The sequence below is a fragment of the Zosterops lateralis genome (assembly GCF_965231275.1).
Source record: "Zosterops lateralis genome assembly, chromosome: 36".
Taxonomy (NCBI): domain Eukaryota; kingdom Metazoa; phylum Chordata; class Aves; order Passeriformes; family Zosteropidae; genus Zosterops; species Zosterops lateralis.
The window spans coordinates 706128-717129 of NC_139796.1; the positions used below are offsets into that span (position 1 = coordinate 706128).

General features: G+C 57.1%; 1 protein-coding gene across 1 annotated transcript in view; it reads left to right on the forward strand.

The window, feature by feature from the left end:
- Nucleotides 1–2426: 2426 nt before the first annotated feature.
- The window catches only part of LOC310921729 (patatin-like phospholipase domain-containing protein 6), an 18877-nt gene continuing 10301 nt past the window's right edge, over nucleotides 2427–11002 (forward strand). The window contains exons 1-13 of the mRNA XM_083881949.1: nucleotides 2427–3711; nucleotides 4230–4305; nucleotides 4389–4471; nucleotides 4551–4651; nucleotides 5484–5636; nucleotides 6075–6234; nucleotides 6967–7047; nucleotides 7686–7814; nucleotides 7900–7980; nucleotides 8443–8551; nucleotides 8643–8729; nucleotides 8815–8912; nucleotides 10494–10724. Coding sequence (XP_083738075.1) covers nucleotides 2803–3711; nucleotides 4230–4305; nucleotides 4389–4471; nucleotides 4551–4651; nucleotides 5484–5636; nucleotides 6075–6234; nucleotides 6967–7047; nucleotides 7686–7814; nucleotides 7900–7980; nucleotides 8443–8551; nucleotides 8643–8729; nucleotides 8815–8912; nucleotides 10494–10724 — 2298 coding nt within the window. The 5' untranslated portion in view covers nucleotides 2427–2802. The remainder of the gene's footprint in view (nucleotides 3712–4229; nucleotides 4306–4388; nucleotides 4472–4550; nucleotides 4652–5483; nucleotides 5637–6074; nucleotides 6235–6966; nucleotides 7048–7685; nucleotides 7815–7899; nucleotides 7981–8442; nucleotides 8552–8642; nucleotides 8730–8814; nucleotides 8913–10493; nucleotides 10725–11002) is intronic.

An 11002-nucleotide genomic window follows, 5' to 3' on the forward strand; every position in this document is an offset into this window, starting at 1 on the left:
CTTTCCTTCTTTCCTACCGAGATCCCCTCAAAAAAATCATCAAAAATTCCCGTTTTTCCCCCCGTGCTGGAGCGTGGGGTGTGGGGGGGTCCCAGCGCGGCCGGATCCGCCGGGATCCCCCCCCTGAAATTCTCGGGATTTTTGTCTCCCCCAAAAAAATCTTCCCTCGTTGTTGTATTATTAAACGAATTTTTTTTTTTTTCAAAGCGTTTGCTGTCAAAATTTTGGGGTGGGGATGTGGAAAATGGGGAGAATTTAGGGACAAGAGGGGAACAGCTGGGGACATCTGGCCCGGCGTTTTCTCACCTTCCACCCCCAACAAACCCCAAAATTTTCCCCGTTTCCTCCCCGAGGTGTGAAGAGGAAATGAATGGAGGGTTTCGTTTCCTGTCCCGCCGTGACCCGGCGGGTTTGGGGACACGGTGACACTGCGGGGGTGGCCCTGGGTGACAGACAGGACAGGGACAGGGCTGTCCCCCCGACCCTGGGGATCCCCTCTCCTAAATCAGGGGTGTCCCACCCCTTTGGGACTGTCCTCCTCTCAGATTTTGGGGTGTTTCCCCCACTTTGGGACTGTCCCCGTCCCGAATTTTGGGGTGTCGCCCCCTCATCCCCCGCCACCCCCAAGATGGCGCCGGGGCGACCCCCTCACAGCCCCACGCGCCCGCGCTGTCGCGCTGAATGACGTCACACATTAAAACCACACTCAAAATGGCGCCTGGCCCCGATGTGCCCTCATAGTTTGACCTTCCCAACATGGCGGCGCCGTAAGGACGGCTTGGGCGCAGCTGAGTGACGTCATACGGGAGGCGGGACGGCCTTAAAGGGGCCATGACCGCGCGGGGGCCGCGGCCGCCGCCAGGGCCGGAGCGGGGCGAGACCGGCGGCCGGTGAGGGGGGACTGGGGGGCTTTACTGGCCGTGGGGGCGGCCCGTAGGGGCTTTACCTGATTTGGGGGTCCGGGGGAAGCCAAGGTTTGAGGGGGGGGGTGACTGAGGGCAGTTGTGAGGGGCGGGTCAGAGCTGAGGGGAACGAGAGGTGGGGGGGGCAACGGGGCCTGAGGGGGCAGTTACCGGACTGGGGGGGTGATAACGGCTTGGGGGGGTAATAACGGCTTTAGAGGGGTAATAACGGCTTGAGGGGGTAATAACGGGGCTAGAGGGGGGTAATAATGAGGCTGAGGGGGTAATAACCGGCTTTAGGGGGGCAATAATGAGGCTGAGGGAGCAATAACCGGACTGGGGGGGTAATAACGGCTTGGGGGGGCAATAATGAGGCTGAGGGGGCAATAACCGGACTAGAGGGGGTAATAACGGCTTGGGGGGGCAATAACGGAGCTGAGGGGGCAATAACGACTTTGGGGGGGCAATAACGGCTTTGGGGGGGCAATAACGGCTTTAGGGGGGCAATTAACGGCTTTGGGGGGGCAATAACGGCTTTGGGGGGGCAATTAACGGCCTGGGGGGGCAATTAACGGCCTGGGGGGGTAATTAACGGCCTGGGGGGGCAATTAACGGCCTGAGGGGGTAATTAACGGCCTGGGGGCAATTAACGGCCAGGGGGGGCAATTAATGAGGAAACAGTTAAGATGTGAAAAGATAATTAATTTATGAGGCAGTAAGTCACTGATAAGGGGGTAATAACCGCCCTGGGGGGGGCAATTAATGAGGGGGCAATTAAGATGTGAGGGGGTAATTAATTAATTAATGAAGGAATAATCATGGCCTGGGGAGGGGGGGCAATAACGGCCTGGAGGGGGGTAATTAAAGTGTGAGGGGGTAATTAATTTGTGAGGGGATAATTAACTCATAAGGGGGCAATAACGGCCTGGGGGGGGCAATTCCTGAGGGGGCAATTAAGATGTGAGGGGGTAATTAATTAATGAGGGGGTAATAACACTAGAAGGGGCAATAACAGCCTTGGGGGGTAATTAATTAATGAGGGGCTAATTAATTAATGAGGGGGTAATAACATCCCTGAGGGGGGGCCAATACCAGCCTGGGTGGATTAATTAAGATGTGAGGGGGTAATTAATTAATAAGGGGGCAATAACAGCCTGGGGAGGGGGTAATTAAGATGTGAGGGGGTAATTAATTAATAAGGGGGCAATAACAGCCTGGGGAGGGGGTAATTAAGATGTGAGGGGGTAATTAATTAATAAGGGGGCAATAACAGCCTGGGGAGGGGGTAATTAAGATGTGAGGGGGTAATTAATTAATAAGGGGGTAATAACAGCCCTGGGGGGGGCAATAACAGCCTGGGGAGGGGGTAATTAAGATGTGAGGGGGTAATTAATTAATGAAGGGGGTAATAACAGCCCTAGAGGGGGCAATAACAACCGGGGTGGGGTAATTAAGATGTGAGGGGGTAATTAATGAGGGGGTAATAAGGGGAGGGGGACAACAAAAAGGGCCTGAGGGGGTAATTAAAGTATGAGGGGACAATTAATTAATGAGGGAGTAATTACCCAAGGGGGGTAATTAAACCATGAGGGGGCAATAGAGATAAGGGGGGAATTAACCCACGAGGGGACAATAAAGATAAGAAGGGGAATTAACCCATAATTTGGGGGGGATATAATTTGGGGACAGTGACAATTGTCACCTGGAGGGGCCCTGAGGGTGTCACCAGGCCCCGGTGGCAGGGGGAGGTGACACAGGCCACTGTCCCCTCCCCGGGGTGTCCTTGGGAGGGGACACTGCCTGGCGGCAGGGCCAGTGACAACAGTGACAACAGTGACAACAACGCCCGGTGGCCTTGGCACGGAGGGGACGGTTCCTGTCCCCAAGGGAGGGGACACCAATGTCCCCGTGTCACCTGGCTGTCACCAACTTGTCACCGCCTGTCACCCACTGCTCCTTTCCTCCGTTTTTTCACCCTTTTTTTCCATTTTTTCCCCATTTTTTCCGCCATTTTTCTCCTTTTTTCCCTTTTTTTCCCATTTTTTCCCTATTTTTCCCCTCTTTTTTTCCCTTTTTTTCCATTTTTATCCCCATTTTCCCCCATTTTTCCCCATTTTTTCCAATTTTTTTCCCATTTCCCCCCCATTTTTCCCCATTTTTTCCCCCATTTTCCCCCCTTTCCCCCCATTTTTCCCCCATTTTTTTCCTTTTTTCCACGTTTTTTCTCCCATTTTTTCCCCATTTTTTTCCCGTTTTCCCCCCGTTTTCCCTTCATTTTCCTCCCGTTTTTTTCCCATTTTTCCCCCCATTTCCCCCCTGTTTTTCCCCCATTTTTCACAATTTTTTCTCCTATTTTTCCACAATTTTTCCCAATTTTTTCCCATTTTTCCCTCCATTTTTTTCCCAGTTTTTTCCACAATTTTTTCCCAATTTTTTCCCATTTTTCCCTCCATTTTTTCCCAGTTTTTTCCCAATTTTTTCCCAATTTTTTCCCAATTTTTTCCCAATTTTTTCCCAATTTTTTCCAAATTTTTCCCCAATTTTTTCCAAATTTTTCCCAATTTTTTTCCCAATTTTTCCCCATTTTCCCGTTTTCCAGCAGGACTTTGGATGGGCGCAGCCCCCCCGGCCATGGGGCAGAGCGAGTCGCAGCAGGAGGCCGAGGTGGGACATGTCCCTGTCACCCCCCCGGTGTCCCCAAGGTGTCCCCAAGGCTGGGGGTGGCTCAGCTGTCCCTTTGTCCCCACAGGGCACGGTCCTGAGGGGGCTGCTGGCCGTCTTCAGCAGGGAGCAGCTCCCGGGCCGCGTGGTGAGCCGTGTCACCTCTGTCACCTGTGTCACCTGTGTCACCTGTGTCCCCTGTGTCACAGTGTCCCTGTGTCCCCAGTGTCCCTCTAGCCCCATATCCCGTGTCCCTGTGTCCCTAGGGAGAGTGTCCCCAGTGTCACCTGTGTCACAGTGTCCCCAATGTCCCCAGTGTCCCTCTAGCTCTGTATTTCATGTCCCTGTGTCCCTTGGGACAGTGTCCCCATGTCCTCAGGGACAGAGTGCCAATGTCCCCAATGTCCCCATGTCCCCAGGGACAGTGTCCTCATGTCCCCAATGTCCCCACGTCCTCTGGGACAGTGTCCCCCTGTCCCCAATGTCCCCAGTGTCCCCAAATCCTCTGGGATGATGTCCCCAGTGTCCCCAGTGTCCCCACAGCTGCTCAGCACCCCTGAGGGGACACAACCTTGTCCCCTGGGGACATGTCCCTGTCCCTGACCCATCTGGGACACCAAGGTGACACCGTGGGGACACCAAGGTGACACAACCTTCCTCCCACAGGTGCTGGGCGCCATCTTGGGCCTCGCCATCCTCCTCATGGCCGTGGCCGGGCTGGGCTGGTGGCTGCGCCACAAGAGTGAGTGCCACCCCCCGTGCCACCCCCAGGGGACGGGGAGGTGACAGCACCGTCCCCTCACCGTGTCCCCTCGGTGTCCCCAGAGGTGCCAGCGCAGGAGCCGCCCCGTTACCGCTTCCGCAAACGGGACAAGGTCCTGTTCTACAGCCGCAAGATCATGCGTAAGGTGACCCTCGGGGTGACAGCGGGGCTGGCACGGCCTTGTCACCTCCCCCTGGGGTGACACGGTGTCCCCACGCCGGCAGGTGTCCCAGTCCACGTCGTCGCTGGTGGACGCGGGGACGGTCGGTGGCACCGCGCGCCCGCGCAGCCGCAAGAAGCTGAAGGTGCTCAGCATCGCCAAGAAGTGAGCGGGTGGCGGGGATGGGTGTCCCCACGGTGTCCCCACAGTGTCCTTGTGTCCCTACGGTGTCCCCACTGTGTCCCTACGGTGTCCCCACGGTGTCCCTACAGTGTCCCCATGGTGTCCTTGTGTCTCTACAATGTCCCCATGGTGTCCCTACAGTGTCCCCATGGTGTCCTTGTGTCCCTACAGTGTCCCCATGGTGTCCCCACGGTGTCCTCACGTTGTCCTTGTGTCCCTACGGTGTCCCCATGGTGTCCTTGTGTCCCTACGGTGTCCCCACAGTGTCTCCATGTTGTCCTTGTGTCCCCACAGTGTCTCCATGTTGTCCTTGTGTCCCCACGGTGTCCCCACAGTGTCCCCATGGTGTCCTTGTGTCCCTACAGTGTCCCCACGGTGTCCCCATGGTGTCCTTGTGTCCCCATGGTGTCACCTCGCTGTCTCTTCACTGTCCCCGTGTCCTCGTGGTGTCCCCGTGCTGTCTTCACGCTGTCCCCATGTCCCTGTGGTGTCCCCTCACTGTCCCCATGACCCCACATTGTCCCCATGACCTCACACCGTCCCCTGCTTGTCCTCATGTCCTTTCAATGTCCCTACGCTGTCCCCTGGCTGTCCCCTCGCTGTCCCCATGTCCCCACGGTGTCTCTTGGCTGTCCCCATGTCCCCACGGTGTCCCCACGGTGTCCCCTGCTGTCCCCAGGGTCAGTGCCAGCTTCCTTGCGCATCCAGAAGGAGCCGCCCACGCTGTCCCCATAGTGTCCCCATGTCCTCTGGCTGTCCCCTCGCTGTCCCACTGTCCCCACAATGTCCCCACGGTGTCCCCTGCTGTCCCCAGGGTCAGTGCCAGCTTCCTGCGCATCCAGAAGGAGCCGCCCACGCTGCAGCTGAAGGAGCCGCCGCCCTCGGTGCTGGAGGCCGACCTGACCGAGTTCGACGTGGCCTCCTCACACCTGCCCTCAGAGGTGCTCTACATGCTCAAAAATGTCAGGTGAGCACCTGGGGGTCTCTCTGTGGGATCAGGATCTGTCCTTTGGGATCAGGATCCATTTTATGGGGTCAGGATCCATTTACAGTGTCAGGATCCATTTACAGGGTTGGGATCCATCCCTGGGGCCAGCACTCAACCTCAGGGATCCAACTCCACCCTTGGACACTTCTCCAAGAGGATCCCTTCTCCATGGCATGGGGACAGGTCCCCGTGTCCCCACTGTCCCCACAGTGACACAGCTGTCCCCACAGTGACACAGCTGTCCCCTGGCTGTCCCCACAGGGTGCTGGGACACTTTGAGAAGCCGCTGTTCCTGGAGCTGTGCAAACACCCGGGGCAGATCTGGGTGACACCACTGTCCCCACGGTGACACCACTGTCCCCACAGTGACACCGCTGTCCCCACAGTGACACAGCTGTCCCCTGGCTGTCCCCACAGGGTGCTGGGGCACTTTGAGAAGCCGCTGTTCCTGGAGCTGTGCAAGCACATGGTGTTCCAGCAGTGCCAGCAGGGCGAGGACGTGTTCCGGCCCGGCCAGCCCGACACCAGCATCTACGTCCTGCAGGAGGGAAAGCTGGAGCTGCTGCTCACCGAGATGGTCAGGGGACACCTGGGGACATTGGGGACATTGGGGACACCTGGGGACACCTAGGGACACCTGGGGACATTGGGGATACCTGAGGACATTGGGGACACCTGAGGACACTGGGGACATCGAGGATATTGGGGAGATTGGGGACATTGAGGGTGGCCAGGGAGGACAGTCAGGGATGTCTAGGAGACACCCAGGGACATTGGGGACCTTGGGGACACCTGAGGACATTGGGGACACCTGGGGGCACTGGGGGACAGCTGGGGATATTGGGGACAATGGGGACATTGAGGACACTGAGGAGATTGGGGGCATTGGGGATGGTTGAGGACATTGGAGGCATTGGGGTTATGGGGACATTGGGGACACTGGGGACATCAGGGACACCTGGGGACATTGGGGACATCAGGGACAATGGGGACATTGGGGATATTGGGGATGTTGGGGACATGGGGGCATTGAGGACATTGGGGACACCTGGGGCTATCAGGACATTGGGGACACTGGGGACATTGGGGACATAAAGGAAATTGGGGACATTGGGGACACCTGGGGAGCTCAGGGACGTTGGGGACACTGGAGATACTGGGGATGGCCAGGGGACACAGCCCATAGACAGCCAGGGATGTCCAGGAGGTCCCCAGGGACATCTGGGGACATTGGGGACACCCAGGGGACCCCAGGGGACACCACGGGACACCAGGGGACACTCAGGGGACACAGGGCATGTCCCTGCAGGACGGGAAGGAGACGGTGATGAAGGAGGTGTTCCCTGGGGACAGTGTCCACAGCCTGCTCAGCATCCTCGACGTCATCACGGTACTGGGCCTGTCCCCAGTGTCCCCAAACCCCTGGGGACACCGCGGGGGCTGTCCCCAAACCCCCCTGAGCTCAGTGGGTGACTGTCCCCAGCCTGCCCAGGCTGTCCCCAAGCTCCTCAAATCCATCTGTGACCATCCCAAACCCAACCATCACTGTCTCCAAGTGCCACCAGTGTCCCCAAACCCCTCAACCCAAGCAGGGCCACCCCAAATCTGACCATGACCACCCCAAGCCCAGCTGTGACCACTCCAAACCCAACTTTGACCACCCCAAACCCAACCGGCCACCAAAAACCCAACCTTGACTATCCCAAACCCAACTGTGACCACCGCAAACCCAACCCTGACCGCCCCAAACCCAACCCTGTCCACCCCAAACCCAGCTGTGACCATCCCAACCCCAACTGTGACCACCCCAAACCCAACTGTGACCATCCCAAACCCAACCTTGACCACTCCAAACCCAACTGTGACCACCCCAAACCCAACCCTGACCACCCCAAACCCAACTTTGACCATCCCAATCCCAACTGCGCCCACCCCAACCCCAACTCCCCAAGCCCTTGGTGCCACCCCTGCCCTTGATCAGTCCCCACTGTCCCCCATGTGTTCCCTGAGCCCGTGTGGTGTCCCCAGGGCCACCAGCGGCCGTACCGGACGGTTTGTGCCCGCGCCGCCGAGGACTCCACCGTGCTGCGCCTGCCGGTCGAGGCCTTCTCTGCCGTCTTTGAGAAGTACCCCGAGAGCCTGGTCAGGGTGGTGCAGGTCAGTTGGGGTCTGGGGGACCCTCCTGGAGGTCCCCGGGGGTGGCAGGGGACCCACGGTGGCCTGGTGTGTCCCCTCCCTGCAGATCATCATGGTGCGGCTGCAGCGCGTCACCTTCCTGGCCTTGCACAATTACCTGGGCTTGACCAACGAGCTCTTCAGCCACGTGAGTGACCAGCCCCAAAAACAGCTGTGGGCACCCCAAAAACAGCTGTGGCCACTCAAACCTGACCGTGATCACCCCAAAAACAGCTGTGGCCACCTCAAACCTGGCTGTGGCCACCCCAAACCCGGCTGTGGCCACCCCAAAAACAGCTGTGGCCACCCCAAACGAGCTGTGGCCACCTCAAAAACAGCTGTGACCACTCCAAACTTGACTGACCACCCCAAACCTGACTGAACACCCCAAACTCGGCTGTGACCACCCCAAACCCAACCTTGACCACCCCAAACCCAACTGTGACCACCCCAAACCCAACCTTGGCCACCCCAAACCCAACCCTGACCACCCCAAACCCAACAAAACTCTTCACCCACATGATTTCAGCCTGAAATTCTGGGTCAGTCCCGAGCTGGGTCGTGTCCCCCCGATGTCCCCTCTGATGTCCCTTGTCCCCAAACCCTGCAGGACATGCAGCCCCTGAGGCTGTTCCCCCAGCCCGGCCACGCCGCCCGCACCAGCCCGGTCCGGCACGGCAAACGCGGCCTGGGCAGCACCGACGAGGGCCGGGACACTGGTGAGCCCCCACAGAGCCCCCAAACCCCTCACCCTAAACATTTTTGGGGTCACTTCTCACTTTTTTGGGGGTTTTTTTTGTCATCCCACAGCAGAGATGATGAAAGCGGCCGGGTTGGAGACGCCGGCGCCGCCGCCGTTGTTGAGTCGCTGCATCTCCATGCCTGTGGACATCTCTGGTGGGTGTGGCTGTCACCCAGGGGTGTGGCTGTCACCCAAGGGTGGCTTTGTCCCCTGTTTGGTGACCCCTGTGACCCCGGCCAGGCATCCAGAAGGGTCCCCGCTCGGATTTCGACATGGCCTACGAGCGCGGGCGCATCTCGGTGTCGCTGCAGGAGGACAGCACTGGGGCCTTCGGGCAGGTGGGGGCTGAATTCTGCCCCAAATCCACCCCAAAATCCACCCTAATCCCACCCAAATCCCACCCAAGATCCGCCCTAATCCTGTCCCAAATCCTACTCAAATCCCACCCCAAATCCCACCCTCAATCCTACTCAGGTTCTCCCCAATTCGCATCCCAAGTCCCACCCAAATTCCAACCAAATCCACCTCAAAATCCACCCAAATTCTGTTCTGAATCCCACCCTGAATCCACCCAAATCCCCCCTGAATCCTTCCAGAAATTCCACCCAAATCCCCCCTGAATCCCACCCCAAATTCACCCTGCATTCCACCCAAATTCCCTTTGCGATCCCACCCCAAATTCCACCCAAATCTCATTCCCGATTCCACCCTGAATCCTATCCAGATTCCCCCTGAATCCCACCCCAAATCCCAACCAAAATTCCTCCTAAATCCCACCCAAATCCCCCTTGAATCCCACCCCAAATCCTTCTTGAATCCCCCTTGAATCCTCCCCCAAATCCCCCCCAAATTCCCCCTAAATCCCACCCAGATCCCACCCTGAATCCATTCCAAATTCCTCCTAAATTCCCCCAAAATTCCATCCCAAATTCCCCCAAATCTTTTCTAAATCTGCCCCCAGAATCCCCCCAAATCCCATCTGAAATTCCCACCCCAAATTTCCCCTAAATTCCTGCCCAGATTCCCCCGAATCTCACCCTAAATTCCCCCTAAATTCCATCCCAAATCCCACCCAAATCCCCCAAACATCCCCAAATCCCACCCCAGATCCCCCCAAATTCCCCCAAAATTCCCCAAACACCCCCAAATCCCACCATAAATCCCCCCCTGAATCCCCCCAAATCCCATCTGAAAATTCCCCCTAAATTCCATCCCAAATCTCTAAATCCCACCTTAATTTCCCCCTAAATTCCCACCCAAATTCCCCCGAATCCCACCCCGAATTCCCCCTGAATCCCACCCCAAATTCCCCCTGAATTCCATCCCAAATCTTCTCTAAATCCCCCCCTTAATCCCCCCAAATCTCATCTGAAAATCCCCCCCTAAATTCCCACTCAGATTCCCCCAAATTCCACCCCAAATCCCCCCTAAATTCCATCCCAAATTTTCTCTAAATCCCACCTCAAATCCCCCCTAAATCCCCCAAATCCCATCTGAAGTTTCCACCCAAATTTTCTCTAAATCCCCCCCTTAATCCCCCCAAATCTCATCTGAAAATCCCCTCTAAATTCCCGCTCAAATTCCCCTGAATCCCACCCCAAATCCCCCCTAAATCCGACCCCAGATTCCCCCAAATCCCACCCCGAATTGCCCCTAAATTCCATCCCAAATTTTCTCTAAATCCCTCCCCAAATTCCCCCTAAATTCCATCCCAAATTCCATCTGAAATTCCCTCTAAATTCCCACCCAGATTTCCCGAATCCCACCCCAAATTCCCCTTAAATTCCACCCCAAATTTTCTCTGAATCCCCCAAATCCCATCTGAAGTTTCCACCCAAATTTTCTCTAAATTCCACCCTAAATTCCCCCTAAATCCCACCCCAATTTTTCTCTAAACCCCACCCCAAACCCCGTCTCAGTCATCCCAGGAGCCCAAGGAACGCAAGTCGGTGACTCTGGAGGAGCAGCCCTCGGGGATTTACCACTACAGCTCCTACCAGGAGGACACGGGGACGGGGACAGGGACAGCAGGGACAGCAGGGACAGGGACAGCCCCGGGGACGTGTCCCTTCGGGCCCTTCCAGGGCCGCCAGAACAGCGACATCTTCGAGGAGGCCAAGAGGGAGCTCATCAAACTCATGAAGGTCGAGGTGAGGAGGACGAGGTTGTGGGGTCCTGGGGGGTTTTTGTGGGGTTGGAGTGAGGTTCTGGTGGGTTTCTGGTGGTCTTGTAGGGTCAGAGTGGGTTTCTGGGGGGTTTCTGGGGGGTTCCTGGTGGTCTTGTAGGGTTGAGATGGGTTCCTGGTGGTCCTGTGGGGTCAGAGTGGGTTCCTGGTGATCCTGTAGGGTTGGGATGGGTTCCTGGTGGGTTCCTTGTGGTCCTGTAAGGTCAGGATGATTTCTTGGTGGGTTCCTGGTGGGTTTCTGGG